This window comes from Embiotoca jacksoni, unplaced genomic scaffold (assembly GCF_022577435.1).
Source record: "Embiotoca jacksoni isolate LCO1_2020_lvr unplaced genomic scaffold, fEmbJac1.0.p SCAF_8, whole genome shotgun sequence".
Lineage (NCBI taxonomy): Eukaryota > Metazoa > Chordata > Actinopteri > Embiotocidae > Embiotoca > Embiotoca jacksoni.
The window spans coordinates 13,600,935-13,615,797 of record NW_027185436.1 but is presented as its reverse complement, the minus strand read 5'-3'; the positions used below and the strand labels follow the sequence as shown (position 1 = coordinate 13,615,797).

Sequence of the window (14,863 nt, the reverse complement as noted above, 5' to 3'; positions counted from 1 at the left end):
TCTAGAGAGTATTTGGTATTTAGCCTAAATCTCTGGCGGTAAACAGAAAGAGAACTTTGGGTACGTTATGAAAGAATACTGATGATGGACATTTAGATTAAAAAAAAAAAAAGGCTGGAGATTAGGCGTGCTATGCAGCTAATGTAACCTCGAGCAGCTCAAGCCTCAAGTTCAGATCAGACTAGAAGTTTCTGGTTGGCCCACTTTTAAGCACAACCAGGGAGTTTTGTTTTGATTTCCAAACCTGTAGTCTTCAGGACTCCGGTGACATCACTCTATCAGTATTATCAGATTTTGTGTAAATGCCTATCGTGTTTCAAAAGTATTCAAGGAATTTTTGTCAACGTACGCAGAAGTACTCGTGAACACCTGTAAACATACTTTAAGTGAAAATCTCACTTTGAAGTTACTCCTTAAGCAGTCATGTAAGTGAGGTCCAGGACAAGGTACTCACCCTGGGATCTGTCAATAACGCTGATACCTGAAGTGCATGGCCTCTCACTGTACACAGGAGAAGGAGGCCCTCGGGGTTTTCTGCCAGAAAGCCTCTCTAACAGAACTCCAACCCTTTTCCTCTTGCCCGAACCCAAACTCCTTCTGGTAGAAAGTCCTGAAGGTAAACTTCTTGGACTGTTGGACAAGGATCAAGTGAAGTACAGCTTCTGCCGTCTTTGACAAACTTGCTCAGGCTCTGCAGCATTTCACATTACACATCAAACGCCTCCAACTGAGGAGAAAACCCTGACTTCACCTGAACTCACCTTTACTTTATTTGTGATGATCAATGTAAAATTAAGGACAGAAAAAAAAAAACTTTGCTATCTGAGTGTGTCGAGAGAGATCTGGGTGAGGCAAAGTTTATCACTGCTGAGAGACAATGTTCCCTGTGGAGGATGAGCAGCGGAAACAAAGAGGTGGATGAGAGGGAGAGGTTGAGTGAAGAGGTGGAGTTTGCTCTGTCGTCTATAAGAACCTTCAGTGGAAGTCTCCGCAGTGCAGCTTAACAGAAGCTGGCAGCAAATGCATCCTGTGCCTATTCTTGGACATATGACTGGATCACCCAACACAAAGGTAAGGGCACTTGTAACTGTTTCCAAAGTCTGTGAAGTCCAGTAGAGCAGAGTCCAGTAAAACATGGTTAAACTTTAGATAGTGTGCGTCTGTTTGAGCAAATATTTGAGGACAATTATAGATGTGATTTTAACTTTGTTTTACTTTATCTTAAAGCATTGATTTTCATGTATGATTGATTTTTAAATCAACACATACCAGTGATCAAAGTGGAAAAATAATGATATAATGAAGTTTTATCGAAGTAAAAAGCTAAATGTTGGTTTTAGGTTAACCTTTACTGTACTGTAAAAAAGCCACAAGTAAATCTGTTAAATCAAAACTAGTTTTCTCAAGACATATTTTACTTACAGGCTAATTGAATGAAGGTGCAGTAAAAGATACAGTCAATAATGCAATGAATGCATTTTTAGAAGGGATATTCAACATGTTTTAAATTTTGAAAGATTTTATACATATATATATATATATATTTTACGATACATAATAAGTAATGAGTAATCTGCAGTTGAGTGACACTTTTGCTTCTTTTCTCAGGATATTCAGAAGAGTATTGACCATTCCACTTCTGCTGCACCGTGTACCAGCCCTCCTGCCACTACCTTTACTGTACGTTGATATTCATACTTCAGTGTCAGTTAGACAAAATGTGTATTTTACCATGATTCAACAATACTTTTGTAAGTAAATTCTGAAACACATTTTTAAACATAATGGTGGCCTCAGGAGCTCCAGCCTCTGATGCCGCACCCTGACCTGTCATCTGAGCCTGAACGCTCCGAGGCAGACAAGAAGGAGTGCCAGGTGCAGCCCTCTGCAGGACCACCGACCCTGCAGAGGACAAGGGCCCGCTTCCTCAAAGGAGTGTCTTACTTCTCTGGAGACATGGAAGTGTTTGGAAAATGGATGGGAAGTAAGTCAAACAGTACAGCAGAGGACCTCTGGAAATGACATATGACTTCTGCATAACCTAACAATAATACTTACTATTCCTTTCTGGTGAAAACAACATTATCATTCTGTACATCAATAACTCCAACCTGAATTTAGTTATGTAACTAGCATATGGAGAGAGACGTAAGACGGAATTTCCATAACAGGAAAGTACTAAAGTAACATATGGGACAGATGTGCAGACAAGTATGTGACAAATTTATGACAGGAACTTGAAACTGTGCCTTTAGGGAAAGCCAGGCTAGAGAGAGTTTCATAGATGTAAAACAATATACAACATTATGATATGCAATCACAATCTGTCACACTCATACTCACTGATTACGTCGTTGTCCCTGACTTATATTGACTGTGTATCTTGAACTATGATCTTGACGGAAATTTCAAAGTCTTTAAAAACCAACAACTTCTACTCGCACTCTAATAACTCTCTGTTCCATCTTTCAGAACAGTTCGTCTTGCTGCAGCTTTTGGATTGGGTTTTGCGTGGTGCTGCCCAGGTGATGTTTGTCAACAACCCTCTGAGTGGCCTCATCATTTTTGCTGGCCTCATTCTGCAGAATTACTGGTGGGCCCTCAATGGCTTTGTGGGAACTTTCTTTGCAACCATTTCTGCTCTCATTCTGCAACAGAACAGGTGTGAACACACAATAATTTCTTGACGACATTGATGCTTTAGCTAATGACAGTTTGATATCTTAAAATAGAGGTAGACGGTGATCATGTAGTGTGACCTAATTACACTTGTATAGCAGAAAAATATCAATTGATACATTCAAATAACTTTCCCTCAGGGGTGCAATTGCTGCAGGGCTGTATGGTTACAACGGCATCCTGGTGGGTCTGCTGATGGCCGTGTTTTCCAACAAAGGAGACTGGTACTGGTGGCTTCTGCTACCTAACATCTTTATGTCCATGATGTGGTAAGCAGATGAGTAACAGTGAAACAATACAGTGCAACAAACGAGATGAGAAAGTAGATAAATCAACCATGACATGAATGTCACAACTGATTAGCATCTCTAGTATGATTACATAAATCATGAGGTTTCTAAAGGCTAACAGGTTTCAGCTGGGTGACATAAAAACAAACCAATACCTTATGTTGATAGTGTAGAAAGAACAGGTTGTCAGTTATGCCCTGCCCCATCGTCTCTGGTGCTGGCAGATATTATTGTATTAAATTCATGATAAAAGTAAGAAATGTGCAGAAACAACTGTGAACGTGATACAAGCATATATTATAATAAATGTACTTACATAAATATGTAAGTAGACTGTGTGTGCCAAATGTGGAGTGAATGTAACACAGATGATGTTGTATCATTGTGTTTCAGCCCAATTGTGTCCAGTGCCCTGGCATCTATCAACAGCCGCTGGGACCTGCCAGTGTTCACCCTGCCCTTTAACATCCTGGTGTGTCTCCACATGGTCGCCACTGGCCACTACAACCACCACTTCCCCCAAGTCCTCATTCAGCCACGCTCAGAGCTCCCCAATGTCACCTGGGCTGAAATTGATGTAGCCAAGGTCAGTGACAGGCCATAATCTTTGTATGTTACCTCTTATAACATATCTCTTTGTTGTAGATGCTTGCACAATTTAAGATCACATACTTTTACCTTTGTTCTGATGTGCAAGATTTCTCAGCAAATTTTTCTCTGACTCATCATTAATGGTCTGGTACAACAATAGCAAATGACTTGTTCCCTGCATGGTATTCAATAAGAGATTTGGGGAAATGCTTTCTTAGTGCATTGTTATATTAGGATTTAAAGGCCCTGCACCGTAATGCACGCAGGGTCTTTTTGTTATTATGGCAGCCAGCGCTATGTTGCTACCTATGTATGTATGAAACTATGGTTGCATGTACATAGACCAAAGTAGAGATTCAGAAAGTCATTATTAGTGAAAACATCTGTGGGGTTGCATTTGCATGTAAATTTATGCTTAACTTTGAATGTACATTTTCAGCTGTTTATGTCAGTACCTGTGGGAATCGGACAGGTCTATGGCTGTGACAACCCTTGGACAGGAGGAATCTTCATCATCTCACTCTTCATCTCCTCACCCATCACCTGTGCTCATGCCGTCTTGGGATCTGCAGTGGGCATGGTTACAGGTTAGAAGACCACTAAATGCGTTGGCAGGAAACTGATAGGCAAGCCTGTTACCAAAAAAATTGGTACACTGTGTAAAATGTAAATAAAAACTAAATGTGATGATTTGCAAATCATGTTAACCCATATTAAATTTAACACACAGTGCTCACACAATGCTGAAACTGAGGAATTGTATTATTTTATACAAAATATTTGCTCATTTTGAATTTCATGTCAGTAACACGTTTCAAAAAAGTTGGGATAGGGTCAACAAAAGACTGGGAATGTTGTACCTGTATGCAGGGACAAGGCCAAAAAAAAAAAATCTGTATTGGATGGCTTCGAGCTTCAGGCCCTCAGGCAGTAAAACACAAATCTGTAGTGGAAATTACTGCATGGGCTAAAGAACTTTTCTGAAATCCATTGTTTGTGAATGCATTTCATCTCTACATTCACGTAGTAGAAGTCTCGGTGCTTAACTGGTCTGCCTGAAGTCCAGACTTGTCACCCATTCAAAACATTTGGTGCATTATTTAACCAAAAAAATAAGAAAAAGGAGACCCTTTACTGTTGAGCAGCTGGAATCTGATTTCAGGCAAGAATGGGACAACATTTATATTCCAAAACTTGAGCAACTGGTCTCCTTAATTCCCAAACATTTACAATGTTGTTAAAAGAAGTAGTGATGAAAAACAGTGGTAAACATGCCCCTGTCACAACTTTTTGGAAACGTGTTGCTGCCATCAAATTCAAAATGAGCATATTTTCCAAAACACAATACAATTTTATTTGTTGTCTTTGTTTTATTTTCAATTAATTATGAGTTTACATGATTTGCAAATCATCACATTTTGTTTTTCTTTACATTTTACACAGCGTCCCAACTTTTTCCAAAAGGTTTTTGGGTTGTAAATGAAATGACATTTAATTTCATAGGCAGAAAGGGTGTGAAATAATGAACATCTGATGTAAAAGTCATCTGCCTCACCTCAATAAGAAGTGCATCTTACTTTTGCTTCCTTGCATGCTTACAGAATGAATTCAATCCCCATTCGATATGTTCCAACTTTAAGATGACCCCAAAAATCTGTTAAAGGTGCAAATTAACAAGTAGGGTTACTATTTATTAACACAAATTGAACATTGTGCTTCTCTGATAGACTTAATATTGGTGCGTTTGTTTTTGCAGGCCTGGCTCTGGCAGCTCCTTTTGAAGACATTTACTTCGGCCTCTGGGGATACAACTGTGTGTTAGCCTGTATTGCCATCGGAGGAATGTTTTATGCTCTCACCTGGCAGGTGCACCTGCTTGCCATTACATGTGGTGAGAAGATATTCTGAAGATAAAAACACTATCTGCAAATGCATATAATCCACACAAAATGATCAAATGACATGTAACCATGTGCAACTTCAGCAAAGAAAGACCACGTATTTGAAATCTGTGATCACACTTTTTGCATTATAAACATGAATCTCACAATGTTTCACTTCCTCTTCTCTGTAGCTTTTTTCTGTGGATACTTAAGCTCAGCCATTGCCAACATCATGTCCACCGTAAGTTCACGTCCTCTCACTCCTATTGTACATATCAGTCTGTATTAACATATTCAGCAATGCAAGTTACTGACTGCAATGTATTTTTCATCTGCAGTTTGGTCTGCCAGCCTGCACCTGGCCTTTCTGTCTGTCTGCCCTCACTTTCCTCCTCTTAACTACGGAGACCAACAGGATCTTCAAGCTGCCACTGGTCAAAGTTACCTACCCTGAGAAAAACCTCAGCTTCTTCTGGAAGTTGAAGAATCAGGAAAAACTACAGAAAGCTGAGAAAGAGAGGAAGGAGCGTGAAGAGCAGCAGAGAGCCATTGAAAAAGAGGTGCTAGTGAATGAGAAAGAGCAACTGAGGCTGCAGCTGGAAAGGATGGAGGAGGGGAAGGAAGGCAGTGAGGCATCAAAGGGTACAAATGAAAAGACGAGTTTCAAAGACCATACACCTCAAGTAGTTGAGCGGATTTCTGAAGAAGAAAAAAACAGATATGGTGATTTAACTGACGTCACCATTGCTGATAATGTTTAATACAACATTTCTGCAGAGGGGAGAAAAATGTTGGAAGATGATGAAATGATATGCTAATTGAACTCAGATTTATGAAGAATGTAAATAAGTGTAGCTGTAAATATTCTTTTAGAGTAATTGTATTTTTACTAAAAACACTTATGATGGCACCTCTTTCTGAGTTTAGTTGATAACATGCTGCACTTTGTTCTGTAAAACATTTATATATATATATACAGTATATATATATATATATATATGTTTGTGTATATATATATATATATTTGTGTGTGTATATATATATATATAAACATATATAGATATATTAAAAAAAGTATATAAAGTATATATTTTTTTAAACATTTTCCAAATAATTGGCTTGTGTTTGTTTATTCATAATGAATATGAAATAATCTGTGGAATCATCTTTTGGTATGATCGACTATTCATCTTGTTATATAGCATTTATTTGAAACAAAAAAGTCAAAATCGCTATGAATTATAAAGACATCATATAAAACCTTTATCATATGTATTAATATTATAGTGGTTTGCAGTTCTGTGGACATCAAAGAACAGCTATTTAATAAAAACAGAATGTGATTATTTGCAAATCATGTAAACCCATACCTAATTGAAAATAACAAAGACAACATATTAAATGTTGAACCTGAGAAATTGTATTGTTTTATGGAAAATATTTTTTTGCCTTTGCTACGGTTCATAAAATCATTAAAAGATTCAAAGAATCCAAAGAAATCTCTGTACGCAAGGGACAATAACAACAAATCAATATGGTATGGCTGTCGAATGTTTAGTGGAAATCATTGCATGGGATCAGAAACAATTCCAAAAACCATTGTCTGCGAAGAAGTTCATTGCTGTATCAAAAAATACAGGTTACAATTGAGAAAAGATATATCCAGAAATACTGCTGCCTTGTCTGGGGCTGAGCTCTTTAAGATGGACTGAGCTCAAGTGGAAAACTGTGTCGTGGTCTGACGAATAGAAATCTGAAATTCTTATTGTAAATCGGGGATGCCGAGTCCTCTGGGCTAAAGATGAGAGGGACCAATAGGGCACACTTCAAAAGCCAGCATCCGTGATGGTATGGGGATGCATTAGCGGCATGGGTAGCTTGCACATTTGGGAAGGCACAATTGATGCTGAATGACAAACAGGTTTTGGAGGACGAGGTCTTTTTCAGGGAAGGCCTGTGCAGTTCAGCAATAAATGGCACCATTATGTGGTTTTTACAATTCTTCTGTCAAGATTTTTTTTTAAAACATGCTTCATTACAAATACAACTGTAAAGAAAGATATATTTTTAAGTGTTGAGTCCATGTGAGATTGAATTTTAGGTACGTCACAAAATGAGCAAAGATATCCTGTTTTAGTTTTAATAGCTTAATTTAATAATGTATTACATTATGGCAAACCATATTGTCTTGATTCAACTGATAATTGTAACAATTTTGCACCGCTGAAACTCACCACCCACATTTTAATTATTCACCAATACACCATCATCATGGCTGTAACACATCATTGGTGTTGTTACAGGCCTCAAACATGAGTAGCCAGCCAAGATAAGTCCTGTTTGCATTTAAACAAACTCTAATAACAAATTCACGCAACTGACATTACAACTTAAGGGCTCATATGCTAACCCGCTGGAATAATACAATTAACAATATACAAATTCATGTGTCTGTTGTTAAGTAACATGATTAGTTAGCTTACCAAAGTGCTAACATAGACAAATCGTAAGTTTACACTGATTACAAGCTTCAAAAATATATTTGACCGTTAGCTTTAGTACTGCAATTGAGCCTACTTCATTTGTACTGAACACACTTACATAAATATGAAAATGGCGTCGGCGACCCGTCCAGCGACAGGAAACGGAGGAACAGTGTCGTCGACCCGGCCGGAAGTTAGTGGCCCGACGATGCGGCTGGAGGTTAGTGGCCCGACGAGTTTCAAATCTCACCAAACCAACTATTTTTAACAGGAAACTTTAACAAACAACATAGAGAAGGCTTTTAGAGTGCTTATAAATGCTTTGTGATAGCATAGGAATCATTGAAAACCTGTTTTTCTTACGGGGAAAGAAGATGTCCATGTTGTAGATGTCCAGGAGGGAGGGGAGTGCGGAACCAGTAATCCTACCTGCTGCCTTCACTGTGCGCTGCAGGGTCTAGCGGTTGGAGGCGGTGCAGCTCCGATAGCACACAGTGATGCAGCTGGTCAGGATGCTCTCTGTGGTGCCTCGGTAGAAGGAGCACACGATGGCTGCTTTGCAGAGGAACTAGAGGCGCTGCTGGGCTTTTTTGGCCAGTGATGCAGTGTTGTGTGTCCAGGAGAGGGCCTCGGTGAGGTTCACACCGAGAAGCTTCTCGCCCGACTCTACAGCAGAACTGTTGATGGTCAGAGGGGGGTGTTGGGTGAGGGTTCTCCTGAAGTCTATAACGATCTCCTTTGTTTTTGTCACGTTGAGGGGGAGATTGTTATCCCTGCACCACATGGCCAGTCGGTTCACCTCATTCCTGTAGTTTTCCTCATCGTTGTTGCGGATGAGATCCACCACAGTCGTGTCATCCGCAAACTTTACGATGTGATTGGTGCTGTAGATTGGTGCACAGTCATGAGTTAGCAGGGTGAAGAGCGTCCATTTGCAATTAAAAATGGGTTTGCATGATTTGCAAATCATTGCATTCTATTTTTATTTACATTGTACACAGCGTCCCAACATTTTTGGAAATGGGGTCGTACAATCAAGTCATATTATTTATTACCTGCTACCACAAAAAAATGTGTTAATGTTTTTCTTAAGCTATTGAGTTGAGTTATTATTGCCCTTAATATAAAATGGAAAATGTTCTTAGTTGTGGCTCCTTTGATGTCTTCTGAAAAGCACAAGTAGGTCAAAATGCATTTGAAAAGTCACCTTAAGACACGTCCCACTTGCCCGAGCATTGGCTGCTTTGAGGGTGGAGGAACTATTTTTAAACTGGGTGTTTCCAGCACAGTGCACGTGATGCTGTGCTACTGAGCGGATGAGTTGGACATTGATAAACCTCTGAGCTCCTAATAGGAAGTTAAATAACTTTTATTAAATTACTAAGTGTATCTGACATCATTATTTGCCACACGAACTTTGCTTCCTGAAATTTCTGTGGAAAATTTGGGCCTCAGGGTTAATAAATGTCAAATCTGTCTATTTTCTTTCTTCCAGGCCTCCTCCAAGACATTCAGGGTTGATCTTTCTTGTTCTCACTTATTAACACTAAACTATACATTCCGTGTGATCCTTAACAACAACACTGATTCATATTTTAATTTACTTAAAGCTTTTTGGTCATTTGCATGAGTCGTGACCCATATTACAAATATTACTCTGCACCTGCCATCTGAGAGTTGCATACAGTACAGAGTCTTCAGCAAGGAAACCTCTCCCTTCACACTAATCTCCTCTGACAATAATGTGCTAACTGTGCTAAAACCTAATAATAATTATTTTAGTCATTTGATGTGTTACCTCTATTTGATTTAATTTTGTATAACTTTAAAACAAACTCTGAAGCTCATGGTGTTGAAGCTAAAAACGTGGCTGCTTTCTGGAGTTTCAGAGAAACAGCTTGGAGGTAAAAAGGTTTTCTGCAGTGAAAGTATGTAACCCAAACCTTTCCATGAACTGGTAATGCTTTCTTCCTCAATCCAAACATGAGATACGGTCAAAGACAGGTGTAAGAAAACATCAGATACCTGTTGACATATCAGATCAGAAGCTTCTAGCAATTTCTAGCAAAAGAACTGAATTGCCAAGTCTGCCAACTCTGACGTAGAAGAATATAGTGAGTTTATGAGGAAGTGACACCCACAATGGAGATAAGCCAGCGCTGTCTATAGACAGTTTTCTATTGAATACACGACTTAAAGTCATACATTTTGAGGGAATTTTCCTTCATTCTTAGGGCCGATGGTGCGAAAGCCCTATTCTTATTCAAGCGATGATTATGATTCTCTATAAACAACTGCATTTTTGGAGGCTTTATCATACTCAAAAACTCATGAAAGTTGGTACACCCGTCTCTCCCGGCGAAAAATGTCGTATTTTAATGGAGTCGCGAGTGGACGTGGCCAAATGGCTCATAAGTGCCCCCTAAACAGATTTTTTTTTTAAAGTCATAACAAAGCAAAGAATTGGACCTGTAACCTTCATACTGAGAGGCAACACTGCTAACCACTGCACCACCAATATTCCCAGCTGATGGTCTACATTGTGACAAATCTTTGGCTCACTGCAACCTATAACTCCACTGTCCACAAATATTCATTCAAATGCGACCAAAATTGCCGCAGACATTCTTTGGATAGTAGATATACATGTTTTCAAGGGGTCTGCATTGATATTAAATATCTTCCTGTAATGTGTTGTGGATGCAAAACTTTTTCAATTTCACCAAACGTTTCAACTTCACTCAAAGTTGAATCACCATCAACAGGCCAAGGTGGAATCTGAACCATTAATAGCAACCTTGGTGAAGTAGAATCTTTTACCTGTTGAGTTAACCAGACTGTCGGTTGAGTCACTGGAAGCTCTGAGTGAACTCTGTGAAAAACTTTCTCCTGGCGCAGCTGTTTCTCTGGAGCCGAAGATAGTCCAGCGGTCTACGACGCTGGCCCCCAGCTGGAAACGACCTCATGAAGACACGGATTCGCTCAGCTCAGGTATCAAACATGGTTCATGGTTTACAGAGGGCGAGTCCCCTTAATAAGCCAACATGGTTCACGGAGGGTGAGCCCTCCTAAGGCAAGTCCCTCTAAGGGTAAGCCACGTGGTTCACAGGGGCTGAGTCCCCCTAAGGTGAGTCCCTCTAAGGGTAAGCCACACAAGTATGGGTTTCTACATGCAGTCATACTAAGTCCAAAAGAGACTTTTTTTTTTCATTGTGCACTAGTTAGAGCAGTTGCCTCACAGTGAGAAGTAACTTGAGGCATGCGTCAGTTCAGATGTCATCCAAAATATCCAAAGCATGTCGTCCGAAATATTCAAAAAAGTCAGACTATAGCATGTTGTCCAAAAAGTGACCCAAAATTCATTTTTGTATATAGTATAGAGTATGTAGTATAGAGTATAGAGTATATAGTATATAATATATAGTATATATATAAGCAGGGTGATGCGGCTAAGTTTGATGTTTCGCCGTGAAACAGGAAGTTGATGTTTAAGGTCAAGCGATGCTGCAAACTTCACAAAACTTTGCACATGCATCAGGCACCAACTTTCATGAGTTTTTGAAGATGTTAAAGTTGCCAAATAAAGGCTTTTTTTTTTTTTTTAAAGAATAATAAAGAACGAGATTACGAAAAAAATTCAAACTGCAAGGTGGAATATGTGGACCTTGGCGTGCTGCACGTGGGGGAGCCGGCAGCCCGACCCGCTGGAGCCCCGACGTGCAGCGTGTGAGGGCCCGCAGATCACTGCTTGCAGTTTTAATTACATTTATGTAGCTCTGAGGAAAGGAGTCCTTATCCGGTCACAATAACTTCCTGTACTGTAGGTTGCCATAGGCAAACTTGTGAAAAAGATGGGAGCCGTAATGTAAAGGGACAAACATTTCTAAGTGTTCAAAGATTAACCAGATTTCAAGGATGAAAGTCTTCTTATCTAGAGATGCAGAATATTGTGTGAGAGTTTTTAATTCTAAGGTCAAGGAGCTCAGAGTTGGGATGGCAGGGTGCTGGTCTGTACTTTTCATTCTGACTTCTATGTCAATAAATATTTCTGCTTCAGACATCAAATGGTCTTCTGAAGCTTCTTCTTGTGGAGATGATCAGCTTCATGATTTCCACATTTCCTTATTCAAAGACTATCACATGCAGTATGACCTAAAAGGACTACAGTTTAAATAGCTGAATAATTAGACGTACGTTTCTATCCCTTCCAGTTCAAATGTTTGTCAATATAGTTAGAGGGCATGTCTCGAACATTGAAATCCACACTTTTCCATTTAGCAACACGTTTGCATGCTTGAAAATAATTTCATCCCTGTTAGTACCTACAACTCAATATGCTCCTTTGCACATCAGAAACACCGAGGTTTAGCCTGAGATTATGTGTCATTCCTGAGAGACCAGGACCCCAACAACTGATGTGCTGTGTACGCAGTAGAGCAGAGAAAGTTCAGAGTGACCTATAGTGGCAGAGTATAGCAGCTATGCAGTGCTTTGTCCGGGGAGTGATTTGTAGGACAAACCAAACCAAATGACAATATGTCCCCAAAATCAGCACGAATAGTTCACATTTGCTTGCAGCCTTCAAGTCCAGTAGGCCGAGTGTTTTAATCAGATTGTTACACTGCTCATGTGTCGCTCACATTTCCTCATTCAAAGACTTTCAGTTTTTTTGCTATCACCCATCAGTCGCTCTAGAATGTTTCATCACGCAGATCAATCTGATGCTGTGAAGCTGCAGAGGCAGATGACACTGACCATAAAATGTATTGACTGTCAACGTGACCTCCTGGTTTAACTGGGCTGCATAGTTCAAATGGTTGCGCCTCCGACCCGGGTTTTGACAGAATGAGGCCAACACTGATTGACTGTGTGATTAATGACGCAGAGGCCATTGTGCATCGAGCCTCCTCAGAAAAAATGGTGTGATGATCTGACAGTGAAAACACAGAAAGAGAATGTATTTTAAGTATTGCACTCAACCAAAGTTTTAAAGCACTCATACTTTTCTAAAATGTATTTCTTTTTGGTGAGACTTTAAAATTTCTCCTCACTACATATCAGATTGGGCATTTGTTGTGTTTTGTATCGAGAGTTTTGGTTTCATTTTTGTGTTTTAAATGGGGACAGTTACACTCATCTGAAATAAAGTGGAAGCATTTTGAGCATACGATATTCATCAATTCAAGTTGCATGTTTCTATACTGAGGGTGCCTTTTGGTCCGGGACGTTAAAACTGACCCAGCTATATTAATTCTGGCTTAGTTTTATGTTTTGATCAATGAACACTGTCGATGTGAAGTAGACCTCAGTAAATAAATATAACTCAGAAAGGGAATGCTTACCGTGTCTGCAAAATTTAATGCAATAATGCAAAAACACAACACTTAAAGGAACAATTCCTTTAAAACTTTGAATACTTAAAAACTTTTACGTAAGTAACATTTCGCTTACTTTTGATGAACTATTTTTCCATTGCAGTATTGATCATTTTACGTAAATATAATACTTAAGCACCTTGTCCATCTCCGGTCGCAGGACCCAGCAATACTCCTGTTCACAGAACACACTGGAAACATCAGTGCGTCTGAGAATGTCTAAGAAGGAGCCATAATGACCACTGATGAACAAACAGCTGTAAAAATGAAAACGGTAACATCCCTGCAGCTCAAACCAAATGTTTCTAGATTGAAAAAAAAAAAAACCATCATCCTTTTCTTTCCGTTTAGTTTACAGGTTGATTTATGATGTACATGAGTGTGCGCGCGTGAGTCTTTGCGTCACGATTCAAGCTATTATGCGAGTTAGACTTGTTTCTGTAATTGTCCTGTCAGTGCAAGCATGATGATGGGGCCCTTCTGTGCACGTGTTGTTGTTTTTTTGTGTCATTTAGATTTATGACTGACTTACGAGAAATTTGCAAAGAATGTCCAGGATACCAGACAGGAATTATTTATAACCATTTCCCTTTGAAGGTGTGATGATCTTGATATGAGTGTGACGTTTGAGAGACATAATCTATAATAAATTACTTGGACCTTTAGGCCTTGTGTCCAGTGGGCGCTCCACCCAAATGTCTCAGTGGGGCAATTGGTGCGATAATGGTAAAGGAATGCGTAAATTAACCTCAGTCACCTAGCAAACTTGCATACTGTACAGTATCTGTGGACCGCTCCACACAGGAGTTGATTGTATCGTCGTTCAGTTTGCTCTCACAAATCAGTTTGATAATTTGCCTCTTGGAGCAACGGTCAATATTTTGAAGGTTCCAGTGTAGCCAGCAGACGTCCCGGCCATGACCGCCCTCTATGTGCACCAGCCGTTGTACAGATTAGCAGATTGGGAGACAAGAATGGAGTCGAGAGACGACCTCTACGACTGGCTTGTTTCACAAGTAGGCAGTTTACAGTTCACATTTAAAAGCACGAGAACAAAACTAATAAAAATGTTAATTATTGTCAGCTAATAGCCAACCTGTTCCACAGCATGTGACCTTCATTTGGACTGTATATCCTGCTTGCAACCAAAGCCTGCTCAAACGTGATTGGCCAGTCGTACTCCAACTACAAAGGAACTATAAATGGGACCCAAAGCAGGGACCAAAATCTTCTCCACCTGCCCACAGATTAGCATTCTTATGTTGACATCTGATTTTAGACATTAACTACTTACTTCAGTTCCAATACGCATCAAAAACTGTAGCAATCAATAGATGGCAACATATGACAATTGTTGGCTGTCCCAGCAATCCCTACACAAAAACACATTAGTGCAAGCCCACCCAAAAACCACAGAGATTACAATGCAGTGCTTTTGTCTCCCCTTTTTTTCAGTAAGAGTAAAAGAACAAAAACACAGTTCTATAGGCTCAGCTATGGATTTATCCATTACTACTGTTGCAGCTGCAAAACGGTGGATAGATTGTTAAAAAAAAAAAAAA

The 14,863-nt window shown here is 39.5% G+C and overlaps 1 protein-coding gene across 1 annotated transcript; it reads left to right on the top strand.

The window, feature by feature from the left end:
* Window positions 1-994: 994 nt before the first annotated feature.
* slc14a2 (solute carrier family 14 member 2) lies at window positions 995-7,388 on the top strand. The gene is made up of 10 exons (XM_069139117.1): window positions 995-1,071; window positions 1,609-1,680; window positions 1,798-1,984; window positions 2,473-2,662; window positions 2,820-2,948; window positions 3,363-3,555; window positions 4,000-4,147; window positions 5,317-5,451; window positions 5,635-5,684; window positions 5,782-7,388. Exons 1-10 carry the CDS (start codon window positions 1,021-1,023, stop codon window positions 6,202-6,204), a joined length of 1,578 nt encoding a protein of 525 aa, XP_068995218.1. The 5' UTR covers window positions 995-1,020; the 3' UTR covers window positions 6,205-7,388.
* Window positions 7,389-14,863: the final 7,475 nt, after the last annotated feature.

Coding starts and splice junctions, on each gene's coding strand:
- slc14a2 (XM_069139117.1), top strand. CDS start 1,021: ATGCATCCTGTGCCTATTCTTGGACATATGACTGGATCACCCAACACA. Junction 3,556..3,999: donor CTGAAATTGATGTAGCCAAG/GTCAGTGACAGG, acceptor GTACATTTTCAG/CTGTTTATGTCAGTACCTGT. Junction 5,452..5,634: donor CCTGCTTGCCATTACATGTG/GTGAGAAGATAT, acceptor TCTTCTCTGTAG/CTTTTTTCTGTGGATACTTA.